We start from the raw sequence: 18,794 nt of genomic DNA on the forward strand, positions 1-18,794 counted from the left end.
TGTATCCTGATGTCGGTGTATTAGGAGAGGAGAGGTCAGTGTATCCCGGTGTCTGTGTATTAGGAGAGGAGGAGAGATCGGTGTATCCTGATGTCTGTGTATTAGGAGAGGAAAGGTCAATGTATCCTGATGTCTGTGTATTAGGAGAGGAGGAGAGATCGGTGTATCCTGATGTCTGTGTATTAGGAGAGATCGGTGTATCCTGATGTCTGTGTATTAGATGAGATTGATCATTGTGATCTGATGTCTGTGTATTAGGAGAGGAGAGATCGGTGTATCCTGATGTCTGTGTATTAGGTGAGGAGAGGTCAGTGTATCCTGATGTCTGTGTATTAGGAGAGGAGAGATCGGTGTATCCTGATGTCTGTGTATTAGGAAAGGAGGAGAGGTCAGTGTATCCTGATGTCTGTGTATTAGGAGGAGAGGCGAGATCGGTGTATCCTGATGTCTGTGTATTAGGAGAGTAGAGGTCAGTGTATCCTGATGTCTGTGTATTAGGAGGAGAGGAGAGATCGGTGTATCCTGATGTCTGTGTATTAGGAGAGGAGAGGTCAGTGTATCCTGATGTCTGTGTATTAGGAGGAGAGGAGAGATCGGTGTATCCTGATGTCTGTGTATTAGGAGAGGAGAGGTCAGTGTATCCTGATGTCTGTGTATTAGGAGGAGAGGAGAGGTCAGTGTATCCTGATGTCTGTGTATTAGGAGAGGAGAGATCGGTGTATCCTGATGTCTGTGTATTAGGAGGAGAGGAGAGGTCAGTGTATCCTGATGTCTGTGTATTAGGAGGAGAGGAGAGATCGGTGTATCCTGATGTCTGTGTATTAGGAGAGGAGAGGTCAATGTATCCTGATGTCTGTGTATTAGGAGAGGAGAGATCAGTGTATCCTGATGTCTGTGTATTAGATGAGATTGATCATTGTGATGTCTGTGTATTAGGAGAGGAGAGGTTTAGTGTATCCTGATGTCTGTGTATTAGGAGAGGAGGAGAGATCGGTGTATCCTGATGTCTGTGTATTAGGAGGAGAGGAGAGATCGGTGTATCCTGATGTCTGTGTATTAGGAGGAGAGGAGAGATCGGTGTATCCTGATGTCTGTGTATTAGGAGGAGAGGAGAGATCGGTGTATCCTGGTGCCTGTGTATTAGGAGAGGAGGAGAGATCGGTGTATCCTGATGTCTGTGTATTAGATGAGATTGATCATTGTGATGTCTGTGTATTAGGATGATAACATTGTATGATTGTTTAGGAAATACAACATTTGCTTATTGTAAATACTCCCATTTGTTTTATTTCCCGAACAGCCTGAGTCCCATTCTTCCGGAATCTGGCATTGTCGCTGACATCGACATTGAGACGGCCCTAGAGCCCAGCAAGGAGCAGTTCTACCAGTTGAAGAGCCAGCCAATCCCCGCCAGGTGAGATAATTGGGGCTTTGTTGGGACCAGACACTGGTGACACCCACGCAGGAAGAATGCGCAGTGTAGACACAAATATAGGAGACAGGCAGAGATAGTCAACAGGAAGAGCTGATAAACTTCAGATGAACACAACAAAAAGCAGCAATGCTGACAACTCCTGACATGCCGAGATAAGAGGGGGACTCACTCAGCAATTCAGAAAATACAATTTCCTAAATCAGGCGTCCGGTACGGTACTGTCTGTACAAATTCAGTTTCAAATTCAGGAAATAGCGGTGTATTCCAATGTGTGAACATTTTTATTTTATTTTGGTAAGGTTGACCTTCTGCCCTCATGCACACAGGCGTATGAATTTATTCTGCAAATGGGCTAGATTTTTTTTTTTTGCCAAAATTTGGCAGAAAAAATGCTTCTAATGTCACATAAGATCATACATTTGTGCATGTATGGCGCTGAGCATAAATGCATTATAAGGACCAGAATATTAATACATTCTGGCCATTGGAATACATTTACGCTCATGCATATGCGTTTTTGTGGCTTTATATTATATTTTAAAATTAGTACATTTTATTAAGCCCATGTGAATGTAGACTTATGCTCTTGAATACCTAACCTTTTCTGGCACTTTTCTGGCCCCCCCCTCCCAAAAAAAAAAAAAATTATATATATATATATATATATATATATATATATATATATATATATATATATATATATATATATATATAATTGTATTATTTATTTTTAGCAGAGATCCTAGGGAATAAAATGGCAATCGTTGCAATTTTTTATGTCACACGGTATTTGCGCATCGTTTTTTCAAACAGTTTATTTGCAAAAAAAATTATTTTAATGAAGTAGAAAATAAAACAAAACACAACATATACCCCATTTTTTTTTTTTTTTTTGTAAAATATGAAAGATGATGTTACACCTAGTAAATAGGTACCTAACATGTCACGCTTTAGAATTGTGCACGCTCGTGGAATGGTAACAAACTGTGGTACTTAAAAATCTCCATAGGCAATGCTTTTTATAGGTTACCTGTTTAGTTAGAGAGGAGGTCTAGTGCTATACATTCATTTTTCTGCAGCATTTATCAAATCCTATATTGTTATGAAAATTAGAGTCCTTGTATATGTAATATATCCAGATTTTTTTTTGTTGGCTGTTACCCAAGAGGTTAGATCAGGACAAAGTAAATAGTGCAATCCATGGCCGTTCGTTGTCTGCTGTGCACATGTGGAATCAATGCTCAGCTCAGATAATCATTGTGAACAGCACCACATGATGGGCAATAACAGGCCAAAAAACCCAAAAACATTTACAATCATGTACCTTTTACTGCATGATGCCATATTACTTTTCTAAAATAACCTTATTGTGTCCTGCATGTTTCCCATTATCCTGCAACATACAGAAGGGGCTCCTCCTTCTGGCTGTGGCTGTTACTGCAAAATGATTTACCTATGTGCGATGACAGGTTTTCCTTTAAATATTTGTGACTGTAGAGACCCAGGGGGCTGCCATTTCTGGACTTTGTCTGGAACTTATTTATGATGTCACCTGGTGATTATTACATACATTACATACCCACAGTTGTGTTGTAATGTATGTAATAACCACTAGGTGACATCATAAATAAGTGATATGGTAGTATGGTCATGCAGTAAAAAGTACATGATTGTAAATGTTTTTTTTTTTTTTTTTGGGGGTTTATACATTCCTTCACAGGGACCATTTTCATGACCACCTTTGATTTACATACCGGGATTGGGACATTTAATGGCCATTCATAGACTTTTGTTTCTCTTCAGTGCTGAAAATTTTACATCCATCGACACTCCCCACTGACACCCAGAGCCAGGACAAGGGGTGGGCAGGAGGGACGGCTGCCCTGGGGACTGTAGTTTTCTGTGAGGTTGGGGGAGGGGGCTGCAAGGAGATTGGGAGGTGGGGGGTTGCTTTCAGGAGGGGGAACCTGATGGGTGGCAGGGGGTAAGCATTGTTATAGGAGGGGATATTTGTGTGTGTGTGCTAGGAGTGCTGGTTTAGGGGGATTTGCATTGGAAGGGGGGATGGGGAAGAGAATTTGTGCTAGGAGGAGTGATTTGGGGGGTTTGCTCTAGAAGAGGTGATATGGTAAAAGAGGAGGGGAATTGTGCCAGGAGGGAATATTTTTCTTTTGGGGGGGGGGGGGATTTGTGCTGGAAGGGGAACTTTGGGAAGGAAGGATTTGTGCTAGGAGGGGGGATTGGGGGGGGATTTGTGCTGGGAGTGGGGATTTTGAATGGGGGGAGAGGAGGTGTACTCGGAGGGGAAATTTGAGGGGTAGAGGATTTGTGCTATGATGGGTTAATGGGGGGGGGGTAAAGATTTGTGCTGGGAGGGGTAATTCCAGCGCAGGGGGTGGATTTGTGCTGGGAGTAGGGGGAATTTTGGCAGTTTGGCATGATCACCCTGGGTTTTAGATGACCTTGTCCAAGCACTACTGACACCACCACTTGTGGAAGGGATTTCCACATCCTTACCGCTCATACCAACATTAATTCCCTCCCCTCTTCCTCCTATACCTACCACAACTCTACATCTCCCCTTTCTCCCCCCCGCTTTTTTTATATTCTTTTCTTTTTTCTCTCTATCTCTTTTTATGTAAAACTAAGGTGGTTTGCTTCTGTCATGGATCTGCATGGACCCACCTTTTTCATAATGTTCCCATTCATTTATTGGATTGCCTGCTTTGTTTTCATCCTTGATCGTTTTGGTAACTGCCTTCTCTTCCTAAATAAAAAATTGCTAGGTTGTCTTTGCAGATTGTGTTTTTTACTGGTCTTTGTGTTTTCCATGCAGTCAGACGCCAGTGTCCTCTCCTCAGACTCCGCTACAGACCTCCAGTGTCATGTCTTCGCGGGTTCTCCTCCGGCAGCAGCTGATGCGCGCTCAGGCCCAGGAGCAGGAACGGAGAGAGCAGGAACAGAAGGCCACACAGCTCTTGTCGGAGCGTGGCAATGTCCCACCAGCTACACCAGCCATCAGTGTGACTCAGCCAACTCGGTCCACTCCAGCGCAGGTGCCGCTGGAGGTGCTAAAGGTATACCCTGCGAACAGGCAGTATATGTTGTATAAAAGGTTGTGTGGCCTCCCTTCATACATGTTGTCTTCACTTAGGTACAGACCCACCTGGAGAACCCAACAAAGTACCATATCCAGGAGTCACAGAGGCAGCAGGTCAAGCAGTACCTTTCCACCACCCTCGGAACCAAAATGCCCATACATGCATCTGCTCCAAGCACCACCACCTCAGCCCCCCCTGTGACCGGGGTCTCTCCTCAGACAGGACAGGCGCGTCTTCCATCGGCCAGCAGCGCTCCCAACAGCCCCCTGGCCCAGCTGAAAATTGGCTCCAACTCAGAGAAGGAGGTATGCGTTAAAAACAATGCAGGGGCTGCGATTTTTATCACTTTTCTCTGCACTTTTTACTTATTGCTTTCTGTATGTACAATGTTTACTTTTGTTGCTGTGGGGTACCACTGAAAAGATACTCAACAACCACTTGCTGACCGCCCTATAGCGCTGGGCGGCAGCTGTGCGCAGAATCATGTACTGTATATGTATACATGTGATTCTTGTCTCTGCAAAGAGACTAGAATCAATCTCCTTTCCCTAGTAAAAGCAGCGTACACAAAAACACTGGCTAGGCACACAGTTAACCCTTTGATCACCCTAGATGTTTAACCCCTTCCCAGCCAGTGTCATAACTAAGTACAGTGACAGTGCATTATTTTATCAATGATCACTGCGTTAGCATCACTGGTTCCCGCAAAGTGTCAGTGTCCGATTTGTGTGCCGCAATATCGCAGTCCCACAATAAGTCGCCTATCGCTGCCATTACCAGTATAAAAAAATCAGTTAATAAAATTCCCAGAAATATATCCCATAGTTTGTAGATACTATAATGTTCGAGTAAACCAATCAATATACGCTTATTGTTTTTTTTTTTTTTTACCAAAAACATGTAGCAGTATACATATTGGCTTAAAGGGACGGCTGTCTCGGCTCCTCCCCGCTTCAGCTAACCCCCTTCATGGGAAGCGCTCTCCCAAGGGGGCAGTGCCGGCCCAAGACATTGTGCTGCCTGGGACCAAGAATGAAATGCTGCCCCCCCCCCCCAGAAAAAAAATCACGCCAACCAAAAGGCCCCCACATTCATTATTTTATATCATGATAATTAAAGGGGACCCGTCATGGCTCTATACATGTATAAAGAGGACCTGTCATTGCTCTATACATGTATATAGAGGACCTGTCATTACTCTTTACATGTAAAGGAATATCAAGAGGACCTGTCATGGCTCTATAAATGTATATAGGACTATAAAGAGTACTTGACATGGCTCTATACATGTATAAAGGTGTATAACGAGGGCCTGTCATGGCTCTATAGATGTATAAAGAGAACCTGTCATGGCTCTATACATGTATATAGAGGACCTGTCGAGACTCTTTACATGTAAAGGAATATAAAGAGGACCTGTCATGGCTCTATGGATCAGGATCAGTATGCTGCCCCCCTAAAAGTGCTGCCTGGTACCCATGGTACCACCCGGTCCCATCATAGGGCCGGCCCTGCAAGGGGGTTAGCTACGGGCGCTCTCCCATGATACAGCCGGCGGCCATAGCCGCCGACTGTATCACACCGCCCCGCCCCGCGGCGCGCCGTGTCATTACATGTGATTGACAGCGTGAGCCAATGGCTGCGCTGCTATCAATCTAGCAAATCTAGCCAATCGACGGCCAGACTCCAAAATGAAAAGGACTCCGGGGCAAGCGCACAGCAGATTCGGGCTCAGGTAAGTAAAACGGGGGGGGGGGGGGGGCCGTCATTGCCAGTTTTTTTTTTTTACCTTAATGCAATTTTTGTATTGATGTTTTATAGCAGAAAGAAAAAAATCTATATTTTCAAATTTTCGGTCTTTTCTTGTTTATAACGCAAAAAAATAAAAAACGCAGTGGTGACATACATTTTTTTTATTTAATGCCCAGAGCAGTGCTTCAAGAAAGTTAGTGGACATTTTTGTGTGGAGAAATCCCCTTCTAGACAACTGGTGCTGGAAGATTTTCTCTCACTTCTGATGTTCTGGTGACAACGTTAGCATTTGACTTCCCAGTGACAAGGCAACAAAAGTCACAAAGACAAATAGAGCGGAGCGAATCTTCCCAGCAGGGACTGTAATAACACCGCTTCCTGGACCTGCCTTTGAATATACTTTAAACTCCAATCAGAATCTTTATTAAAACAGACTCCTCTCCTCCACTAGAATTCTGATTTCACTGGGTGCAGCACCTTACTTGCTCCTCCCACCAGTCATGATCTGCCTCCTCCCACCTGAGATGAAAACAGGCTTTGTTTAAAAATTTTACTTGGCAAGTTGCTAATGAGGAAGAGAGTAAAAGAAAAAATATAGACAGATTAACTTCTTGCTGACCTCCCCCGTATATGTACTGCGTGGTGATGGCTCCTCTGCGCAGGGCTGGTGCAAGGATTTTTTAAACCCTAGGAGAAACCTCATTGCCACCTCAGTGCCCCCCTGACTCCACCCCCTCTGTCCTGCCCATGTATACCCCACCTTTTTAATGAAGCGTCCATCAAATTCAGCCTCACCAGCGCCCATCAGTGCAGCCTCACCAGCGCCCATCAGTGCAGCCTCATCAGCGCCCATCATTGCAGCCTCACCAGTGCCCATCAATGTAGCCTCATCAGCGCCCATCAATGTAGCCTACTCGTGCCCATCAGTGAATGTTTTCTTGCTTCCATTCATTCAGGAGTTGGGACACAGACACAATCCTCCTCTGCCACTGCGCCTCTGACACTATGTACAAACGGAGCGGTGGCTGCCTGCTGATGCTGAGACTTAATTGCTTGTTGCAGAGAGAAGAGAGTAGAAACACCAGTGGCCAGGTGCCCCTAGGCAGCAGTGCGTCCTAGATGGCTGCCTAGTTTGCCTAGTGGTACCACCGGCCTTGCCTCTGCGTAAAGTGCATATACGTGATTTTGCACTTCCGGGTCTTCTGCGCGAATGCACGCCGCCGGAGACCCACTCCCGCGGTGGACCCGACAATCGTTCCCAACAGAGGCAGAACGGCGGTCTGCCTATGTAAACCAGGCAGATCACTGTTTTGTTAGTAGGGAAGACAGAGATCCTGTGTTTCTGCTAAGCAGGAACATGGATCTCTTCCCACAGTTAAAGCATCACCCCCACACAGTTAGAAAGCACTCCCTAGGAACACATTTAATCCTTTCTTCGCCCCCAATGTTAACCCCTTTTCTGCCGGTGTCATCAGTACATTGACAGTGCATATTTTTTTAGCAGCGATCACTGTATTATGTCACTGGTCCCCAAAAAAGTTTTCAAAGTGCCAATTTGTGTCCGATTTGTCCGCCCCAATGTCGCAGTCCCGCTATAAGTCGCTGATCACCGCCATTACCAATAAAAAATAAACATTCCATGAAAATATCCCATAGTTTGTAGACGCTATAATTTTACGCTAACCAATAAATATACACTTAGAGCCCTTTCACACTGACAGCGCGGCCGAGTCTTAGCGGTGATTCATCGTCGTTTTAGAGGCGCTTTTCGGCCACTAGTGGTCAACTAAAAGCACGCTACCGCAGCACTTTGCAGGCACTTTGGCAGCACTGCCCATTGATTTCAATGGGCAGGGGTGCTCCTAAAGCACCCCAAAGATGCTGTGTGCAGGAGTTTTTTTAACGTCCTGCCAGCGCAGTGCTCCAGTGTGAAAGTCCTCAGGCTTTCACACTGGGACTGCAGATGAGGCATTTTTCAGTCGCTTTACATGCGCTATTTTTAGCGCTAAAGCGCCTGAAAAACACTTCCAGTGTGAAAGGGGTCTTTTTGGGATTTTTGTTTTAACCAAAAACATGTAGCAGAATACATATTGGCCTAAACTGATGAAGAAATTAGATTTTTTTTTATTGGATATGTTTTATAGCAGAAAGTAAAAAAAATATATATTTTATTTTTTTCAAAATTGACAGTGGCCCGGATTCAGAGAGCAATTGAGCCTGCGTAACCATCGTTACGCAGCGCAATTGCTTACTTGCGCCGGCGTAACGAATGCTCCTAATTCAGGAACCTCGTTACGCCGACTGCAGGCTAAGATATGCGTGGCATAAGGCTCTTATGCCCGCATATCTTAGGCTGCATTCTTGCGATGGCCGCTAGGTGGCGTTCCCGTTGTGCTCAGCGGATAGTATGCAAATTGCATACCAACGCCGATTCACAACGTTACGCGAGCCCTGCGTACGCAGTTTACGTCGTCTGCGTACGGCGGTTTTCGCGTAAGGCTGCCCCTGCTATTAGCAGGGGCAGCCAATGTTACGTATACCTGTCGTTCCCGCGGCGCGAAATTAGAATTTTACGTAGTTTGCGTAAGTGATTCGTGAATGGCGCTGGACGCCATTCACGTTCACTTTGAAGCAAATGACGTCCTTGCGACATCATTTGCCGCAATGCACGTCGGGAAAGTTTCCCGACGGAGCATGCGCTCTACGATCGGCGCGGGAACGCGCCTAATTTAAATGATTCCCGCCCCCTACGGGATCATTTATATTGCGCGCGCTTACGCCGGGCATTTTTCCGGTGCACCCACGCAATTTACGGAGCTACTGCTCCGTGAATCGCGGGTAGCGCAGAAAATTTGCGTGGGCGCAGGGCAAAAACGTTGCCCTGCGCCTCCGTAAGAACAGCGCAAAGGTACCTGAATCTACCCCAGTATTTTTTGGTTTATAGCACATTAAATAGAAACTGCAAAAAATCAAATACCACCAAAAGAAAGCTCTATTTGTAGGGAAAAAAAGGACATACATTTTATTTGGGCACAGCATCGCACAACCACGCAATTGTCAGTTAAAATGGCCTGGTCATGAAGGGGGTAAATCTTCCGGAGCTGAAGAGGTTAAACTTCATCTTTATGTTTTATTGCTGTCTGTGTCCTTACTGGGGAGATATTTCCTCACCTGTCAGTGGGACAGGAAGACGCAGGGATCGATAAAAAACAGACAGAGGTTCTAACCCTTCTCCACTCTATCCGAAATGTAAATCAATGTTTTGGCTGGAGCTGAGCTATAAAAGAATGGCAAGGGAGGGTCACTAAATAATACCTTTTCCTCTCAGGTTTGCTGTTGCTTAACGTTTGCAAGTATGTGAAAGTTTAAATACACATATCAGAGAGGATTCTCGGGGCACCATATCTGCCCGGAATACTTTCTGAAAATATGCAGCAGTTTCGCCCATGGGGTTGTTTAGTTTTGATTCCTTCCTCATTCCTGTGCTTGTTGTATCCTGGAGCACAGACGCTGTACATGCCTCAGTACACAAATGAGGAAGGAATCAAAACTAAACCGCCTCATGGCGAAACTGCTGCATATTTTCAGAAAGTATTCCAGACAGATATGTTAAAGATGCCCTGAGAATCATACATTTTCAATGCTAGGTCATTGTCATTTTTTTATTTTAGGCCTGGTTAGTGTGATCAGTTTTCACAGCAATTTTAGGTGTGATTATCAAGTGCAAGTGCTATTTACCACTTAAGGACAGAAGGTGTTTTTCAGATTCGGCGTGTACAAGACTAAAACATTTTTTTTTGCTAGAAAATTACTTAAAACCCCCAAAAATTATATATATATATTTTTTCTAACCCCCTAGAGAATAAAATGGCGGTCATTGCAATACTTTTTGTCACACCGTATTTGCGCAGCGGTCTTACAAGCGCACTTTTTTGAATTAAAAAATAAGACAACAATAAATTTGGCCCAATTTTTTTATATATTGTGAAAGATAATGTTTTACGCCGAGTAAAATGATACCCAACATGTCACGCTTAAAAATTGCGCCCGCTCGTGGCATGGCGTCAAACATTTACCCATAAAAATCTCGATAGGCGACGTTTAAAAAATTCTATAGGTTGCATTTTTTGAGCTACAGAGTAGGTCTAGGGCTAGAATTATTGCTCTCGCTCTAACGATCGCGGCGATACCTCACTTGTGTGGTTTGAACACCGTTTTCATATGGGGGCGCTACTCGCGTATGCGTTCGCTTCTGTGCGCGAGCTCGTCGGGACGGGGCGCTTTAAAATAATTTTTTTTTTTGTTTTCTTATTTATTATTATTGATTTTATAATTTTTTACACTGAAATAATAAAAAAAAAAAAAAATTATCACTTTTATTCCTATTACAAGGAATGTAAACATCCCTTGTAATAGAAAAAAGCATGACAGGTCCTCTTAAATATGAGATCTGGGGTCAAAAAGACCTCAGATCTCATATTTAGGCTTAAATGGAAGAAAGAAAAAAAAAAGGAAAATTTGTCATTTAAAAAAATGACAACAAAAAAATTGTCTCTTTAAGACGCTGGACGGGACTGACGTTTTGACGTCACTTCCGCCCAGCAAAGCTATGAGGACGGGTGGGGGCCATCTTGCCCTCACTCGAGTCCTCACTGAAGAGCCAGCAGCATCCGATCTCCGCCGCTACCGACGTCTCCGGTAAGCGGTGGAGGGCGCGGAAGAGCAACCAGGCCTTAAAGAGCAACTAGACAGGTTTTTGTAAAGTGTATGACGAGACTAATTTTTAATTTTTTTTGGATTAAGTGGGGAAGGATGAGGACCCATGATATCTAGGGCTCTGCTAGAGAGATTTTCTCTTACTTTCCTGCCCCAGTGATAACAACTTTACTAGACCCGGAAGTGAGGTTAGAACCCTTCTCTATTCTATCCCAAAACTAGAAAAACTAATTTGGCTGGGTATACACTATTATTAGGTGGATTCAGGTACAGTTACGCCGGCGTATCAGTAGATACGCCGTCGTAACTCTGAATCTACGCCGTCGTAAATTTAAGCGTATTCTGGAAACCAGATACGCTTAAATTAGGCTAAGATACGAGCGGCGTAAGTCTCCTACGCCGTCGTATCTTAGGGTGCATATTTATGCTGGCCGCTAGGTGCCGCTTCCGTTGAGTTTGGCGTAGAATATGCAAATGACTAGATACGCCGATTCACGAACGTACGTGCGCCCGTCGCAATTAGTTACGCCGTTTACGCTAGAGATACGCCGGCGTAAAGATAAAGCTGGTCTCTAGGTGGCGCATCCCATGCAAAGTATGGACGTCGGAACAAGCGTATCTTTTTACGTCGTTTGCGTAAGTCTTGCGCGAATAGGGCTGTGAGTAAATTACATTCACGTCACAGGCATTGCGCCGACGTATCTTTGGGCGTAAATACGACGTGATACTGAGCATGCGCGCGCATGCGCCGTTCGTTCGGCCATGCATCTACATGGGGTCAAGCCTCATTTAAATACAACACGCCCCCTACAGCCTACTTTGAATTACGCGCGCTTACGCCGGCCCATTTACGCTACACCGCCGTAACTTTGTGAATACAGGACTTGCCTCTCTAAGTTGCGGCGGCGTAGTGTAAATACAGTATGCTACGCCTGCGCAACATAGATCGGCCGTACGTGAATCTAGGAAGTGTGTTAGGGTGGGCACAAATGGCTACAGAAACTCGCCCTGTAGGGGCATCTTGGGAGTAGTAAATCAAATTTATTTCACATTTGACAGTTAATTTAGATGACCTTACACTTTCAGGCCAGAAGCCCCCAATGCACTTACAGCATCACACCCTTGCAGAAGGACCGCGTCTTCTCCTCCTTTCTTCAACCAGTGACAGCCTCCTCCTACCCATCCCAACACGCCATATCATTTTGAGGAAGTAATATTTATTATGTACTTAACGCCACCAGCTTGTCTCACATCTTTGAGCATATTTTGGCCCTTAGGCACACAAGGAAGCCAGTGTACTTCATTCAGCAAGGCCTTGCATGCCATGACCCCAGGCTCAGTCTCTAGGCAGGTCCTGTACCACAGTGGGCTCCAATATGGAGACCCTGCCACTATGTAGGGAACAAGAAGTACTAACTGTTCCCTCACTACCATTTTGAATGTTATTTGTAGCTGTTTCACATACGGTAACTTTACGGTTTGAAATTTATTGGTCCATTAAGTGAACCTATATTTTTCTCCTTAGACGGTTTTTATTCATCCTTTTAGATTAGTGATGTCATCGATGAGATCATAAGTTTGGAATCCAGCTACAATGATGAAATGATGGGATTTGTGGACAGTGCGAACCTACCTAGCACAGTAAGTGACTCTTATACACTTTAACAAATAATTTTTACATTACATTATTTTATCTTTATAAACTACTAGATTTTACAGTCTTTCTTGTAACTTTTTCATAATTACACTGTGTTTACTTCTGGCTGTCTTTTGTGGTTTTTGGTTATGTCTTTCAGTTCCACCAGATAGAAGTTTAGGTTTGCTATCCTGGTGTCACATGTAGTGGATGTCACAAGCTGGTGTTGTGACACCTAGGGGTTGATTTACTAAAGGCAAATAGACTGTGCACTTTGCAAACTGCAGTTGCACTCTGCAAGTGCAGTTGCTCCAGAGGTTAGTAAATGCCAATATGACATCTGTGTGGGTGCGGGTCACCAGAATTAAACAGGGTGAGTGTCACAAATGTCATGTTGGGACACAGCGGCTGTGTCTGTGCAGCCATTGTGTCCCAAAAGACAACAATGGGACCGTTAGTACAGGGGTTCATACAACACAAGTGCTTTGGGGTGGGGGGCCCCAAAGCATTCACCCCCAATGTTGAGGGCATGTGGCTTGGTATGGTCCAGGAGGGGGGGATGGGGGGCGCTTGATCGTCCCCCCTTTCCTGACCCGCCAACTGTGTGCTCGGATCAGGGTCTGATATAGATCTGGGGGGGGGGGGGGGGGGCCACACGGCCATTTTTTGGGCGGAGGGTTTCCCCTTAAGATCCATACCAGATCGAAGGGTCTGGTATCGTCTTCGGGGGGGGACCTCACACAAATTATTTTTTTTAGCATTTTGGTGGGATTCCCCTTAAAGATTCTCAGCACACAAGTCAGATCATCTTGATCTGACTTCTGGTGCGACTTCTATTCAAATCAATGGGCTCCCATAGGGAACCATTGTTTTTGAAAAGAGGCAGAGAAACGTGGCTGAAAGCTAGTGCAGCTGAACACCATTTCCAAAAGCTAATTTGTGAGGTCAGGCACTGATGTTGGACAAAGCAAGATCCATAAAGACATGGATGAGTGAGTTTGGGGTGGAGAAACTTGACTGGCCCCCACAGAGTCCTGACCTCAACCCGATAGAACACCTTTGGGATGAATTAGAGCAGAGACTACTTGCCAGGCCTTCTTGTCCACATCAGTGCCTGACCTCACAAATGCTCTTATGGAAGAATGGTCAAACATTCCCATAGACACACTCCTAAACTTTGTGGACAGCCTTCCCAGAAGAGTTGAAGCTTTTATAGCTGCAAAGGGCGGGCCAACTCAATATTGAACCGTACGGACTAAGACTGGGATGCCATTAAAGTTCATGTGCGTGTAAAGGCAGGCGTCCCAATACTTTTGGTAAATATAGTGTATATGTGGCAGGTACAGCCAGGTGTTTCTGATCAGCTGCAGAAAGTAAGCCTCTACAGATCTATGACAGACTGACTCTGTCTGTGGCTGTCCACGGTTGTTCGCATGTAATCACACATTAAGTGATTAGTTGCCGTTAGGGACAGATGTGCGCCCTGGACACAGAGGGGTTGATTTACTAAAGGCAAATAGACTGTGCACTTTTCAAAGTGCAATTGCACGCTGCAAGTGCAGTTGCTCCAGAGCTTAGTTAATGAGGTAAAGCTTCACTTTTCAAAGAGTACCCAATCACGTGCAAGGAAAATTAAAAAAAATGCATTTTTGCTTGCACATGATTGGATGATGGAAGTCAGCAGAGCTTCTGCTCATTTACTAATCTCTAGAGCAGATTCACTTGCAAAATGCACAGCTTTTTGTGCTTTTAGTAAATCAACCCCAGAGAGTTCACACCCATTCGTCTCTAACTGCAGGTGATCGCTCAGTGTGTGATTTACATGTGAACCGCTGCAGACAGTTATGGATAGTTCCAGCCTGTCATTGATTTTGTACGGCTTCCTCTCCGCAGAAATACACTGATCTGGGTAGTGCCCTAATGGTCAGTGTGCATTAGCCTAAAAAACAACCAAAACCTGACTTTAGAGTCTTTGTTGTGATATTCAAAGATTTTGAGAACAAATTACTTCACATTACCTGCAACTAGAGAGGTCGGGGATGTCTGGTTTAAAAGCTATTTTAAGGCTTAAAAATATGTGAATAAATGAATGTCCATAGTCTGGTCGCAGGTGCACTTTAAACTTTTTACCGGTACTGAATAAGGCAATCTTCTTTGAATAAGTAAAACATTTTTTTAGGGTATTGCTCTAATGAACTTCATGTCTTTCCAGCTTCCAGGATCAGGAAATCTCCTTGATATGTTCTGCACTCCAGGAATGTCCGCTCCCGGTATCACTGTTAGCAACTCCTGTCCAGCCGACCTGACAAACATTAAAACTGAATATTTAGGTAGGTTTTGTTGACATTTCTCCCCATTTATTGAATTGGACAGCCTAAATAAATGGGTCTTCTGACAATATACTGTACTGCAGTGTTGCCAACATACCAGATTGAAATTTACTCACATGGCACCAAAAATTTACTGGCACAGCCAAGTTTTTACTGGCATTTCCAAAAGTTACAAAATTACAGTTTTAAGTGCAAATTTTAGTATTTAGGCTTCAAACAAAAACAATTTGCAACTAGCAATGTGATTTAAGGTAGATATTAAGGCAAACAAACATATTTCTTATTTCATTTTCAATATAGTAAGTGGCTTAGGGACAGGACTCAGAAGGGCAGGAAATTAGCATTGGCGACACACACACTTTAAATTTACTCTCATGGTGACACACCGACAGCAGCTCACAGCAGCACAGATCACTGGCACGTCTCCTCCTGGGTCACAGTGACCGTCTCTCTCCATGCCAGGTGGTTCCTTGAGTCCCCTCCAGTCCAAACAGCACTGACAATCCCACACCCAGCTTGCCTTGCTCCATCCTACAGACCCGCACACGAGGCTCTGGCCGCTCCGCTCGGCTCCTTTGCACCATGACATGCCTCTGCCAAACCCATCCCTCGCCAGTACCACCCGAACACACTGTAGCAGGCACTTGGATGGTCTCGGCGGGCTCACGACCCAAGCTTCGCATTCACAGTTTCCGAGCCAAGTGTCACAGACATATCTTTTTTACTGGCAAACTTTTGCTTTTATTGGTATTTACTGGCAGGAGAAAAGTGCCTGTTTTTTACTGGCTGTCAGTAAAAAATACTGACGATTGGCAACACTGCTGTACTGCATATTATTATCCAATGAGCAGGTTCTCCTGCTATAATGAAAAGAGATGTCCTTCCCTTGTTTACATTTTTCCTACGTAGTATTGAGCTTGTAGCACAAATAGCGGCATTTATATTGCCTTTGCTAATCACAGGTCTATGATCTTTCACAGACCTGTAATTAATCACCACACAAATACATTTTAGGCTGCATTCACACCTAAGGCCTCGTACACACGGACGGACAGTCCGCTGAAAACGGTCCGCCGGACCGTTTTCAGCGGACATGTCCGCCCGGAGATTTCTGTCTGATGATTGTACACACCATCAGACAGAAATCCGCGCGGGGACGTGGCCGCGCCGTCGCCTCGACGATGACTCGGCGACGTGGGCGGCCCTGGAAGTTCAAAGCTTCCACGCATGCGTCGAATCAGTACGACGCAATGCGAGGGATGGCGGCCGATCGGACATGTCCAGTGAGTCTGTACAGACGACTGAACACATCCGACGGACAGGTTTCCAGCGGACAGGTTTCTTAGCATGCTAAGAAATTTTTGTCCGCTGGAAACTGTCCGATCCGCCGGACAATTGTCCGGTCGGGCCTACACACGACCGAACATGTCTGCTGAAACTGGTCCGTCGGACCAGTTTCCCCGAACAGATCCGGTCGTGTGCACGGGGCCTTAGCGTTTTCAGCTCATAAAACGCCCAACAAGCAAAATCCCATTCATTTCAATGGCACCTGTTCACATCTGAGCGTTTTGTCACCCGAAGCCAAACGCCTAAAAAATGCCCTAAGCTCAAAAAAGAACATTTGCTTCTTTGGGGCAGATTACAGGAGTTATCTGCCTTTTACACTGACCTGAACAAAATCAAGATAAAACGCGCTAAAAACTCTGCAAAATCGCAGTAAAAACGTGTGACTTTGAAACGCTCAGGTGTGAATGCAGCCTTAGTGTTTCGAATATCTAATTCAGTTGTGAAAGAGTGGAATGGATGAAGCATGGTGGGTTGAGTTTTAAGAACAATAAGAAAGGGTTTTAATAACAGTACAAATATTTGCCTATTACATATTGTTAAGCCACTGCATTTATTTATTTCATAAAATATACAGTCCTGATCAAAAGTTTAAGACCACTTGAAAAATGGCAAAAAATCATATTTTACATTGTTGGATCTTAACAAAGTTCCAAGTAGAGCTTCAACATGCAACAAGAAGAAATGAGAGTGAGACGAAACATTTTTTGAGCATTCAATTAATTGAAAATAACGAATAAACTGAAACAGACTGTTTTTCAGCTGATCAACATGCCCACTTTTTATCCGCCCCCTCTCCCTCCCATTATCACTTCCCCCTTTTTTGGACTATTTATACCTGGCACAAGTCCTACACACTTGACTTTGAAAAAGCGATTTGAAGTGCGAAACGCGTCGTCAAGACCATCACCCCATTCCCCCATTTTATGGAATTCCAATCCATCTATCTATCTTTCAAGATTGACTTCATTTTAATATTGATTTTCCGCTGGCAGCTTCCACTATATTACATGTGAGCGTGTAATCTACGGTTCTTCCACTAGAGGGCAGCAACTACATCTCTGCTTCACCACTTCGATCAAAGAGCGGCGTCCCAGACGTGTGACGTCATCGCGAACGGACGGAACGAGTGGCTGTCCTCCCAGATCTCACGGTACCGTGTCCCCGATCGGTGGATTCGTCGGATGATCCCGTCGTTTCTCCCCTACGGTGACACTGCAGGTACGCGGACCGCCTGGTGACAGGCTCCTGTTGAGGCTTGTATGGTCATCTCCTCACCACCGCCACCCTACCATCTGCCCTGAAAGTACTGTCATTGTTATTGTCATTTCCAGCTGATGATACGTTCATTGAACCTGTGAGGTTTTAACCCCGTGCACTTGATGGTCGCTGTCTGTGGAGTCCATACAGCTTATACAGCTTTGCATATTTTTATCATATACCTGGAGTTCATCTTCAATAAATGGATTTTCTTCCAAAACATTTTATTTGAAACTCTTGTCCTTTCCCAAAATTGTTTGGTTTATTATGAACTGTAGATGACCATGAGCGCGGTCTTCTGGTGTGTTTACTGTCTGAAACTGTTGTCCATTTTTGTAAACTTCCCTTGCCATCCATCCCCAAAGGTTCTCAATTGGATTTAGATCAGGGAACACGTAGGATGGGCCAAAAGAGTGATGTTATTCTCCTGGAAGAAGTCCCTTGCCCTGCGGGCATTGTGTACTGTAACGTTGTCCTGTTGAAAAACCCAATCGTTACCACACAGACGAGGGCCCTCAGTCATGAGGATTGCTCTCTGCAACATCTGGACATAACCAGCGGCCGTTTGACACCCCTGCACTTCCTGAAGCTCCATTGTTCCACTGAAGGAAAAAGCACCCCAGACCATTATGGCGGCCCCTCCACTGTGGCACGTAGAAAACCTCTCAGGTGGGATCTGCTTGTCATGCCAGTAACGTTGGAAACCATCAGGACCATCAAGGTTACATTTTTACTCATCAGAGAATAAAACTTTCTTCCACCTTTGAATGTCCCATGTTTGGTGCTCTCTTGCAAAGTCCAAACAAGCAGTTCTGTGGCGTTCAAGGAGACAAGGTTTTTGAAGACGTTTTTTGTTTTTGAAGCCCTTCAGTCTCAGATGCCGTCTGATGGTTATGGGGCTGCAGTCAGCACCAGTAAGGGCCTTAATTTGGGTCGAGGATCGTCCAGTGTCTTGATGAGAGACCCTGCTTATGCAGTTCAGCAACCCGACCACGTTCAAAAAGGGAGAGTTTTTTTGCCTTTGCCATCACAACGTGTGACTACCTGACAGAGAATGACAATGAATCCACATCTTTGCACAGATTTGGCCTTTTAAAGGCATGTGGCCCTAAACTTTTGATCAGCTGAAAAACAGCCTGTTTCAGTTTATTCGTTATTTTCAAATAATTGAATGCTCAAATTTTTTTTCGTCTCACTCTCATTTCTTCTTGTTGCATGTT

At 44.7% G+C, this 18,794-nt stretch overlaps 1 protein-coding gene across 2 annotated transcripts in view; it reads left to right on the forward strand.

Annotated features, from left to right (window-relative positions):
• Nucleotides 1-18,794, forward strand: part of TFE3 (transcription factor binding to IGHM enhancer 3) — a 51,703-nt gene that overhangs the window by 18,534 nt on the left and 14,375 nt on the right. For both annotated transcript variants that reach the window (XM_040324266.1, XM_040324267.1), the window contains 5 exons: nucleotides 1,301-1,414; nucleotides 4,272-4,512; nucleotides 4,590-4,841; nucleotides 12,553-12,645; nucleotides 14,853-14,970. In XM_040324266.1, the coding sequence (XP_040180200.1) occupies nucleotides 1,301-1,414; nucleotides 4,272-4,512; nucleotides 4,590-4,841; nucleotides 12,553-12,645; nucleotides 14,853-14,970 (818 nt within the window). The remainder of the gene's footprint in view (nucleotides 1-1,300; nucleotides 1,415-4,271; nucleotides 4,513-4,589; nucleotides 4,842-12,552; nucleotides 12,646-14,852; nucleotides 14,971-18,794) is intronic.

This window comes from Rana temporaria, chromosome 9 (assembly GCF_905171775.1).
Source record: "Rana temporaria chromosome 9, aRanTem1.1, whole genome shotgun sequence".
NCBI classification, from domain to species: domain Eukaryota; kingdom Metazoa; phylum Chordata; class Amphibia; order Anura; family Ranidae; genus Rana; species Rana temporaria.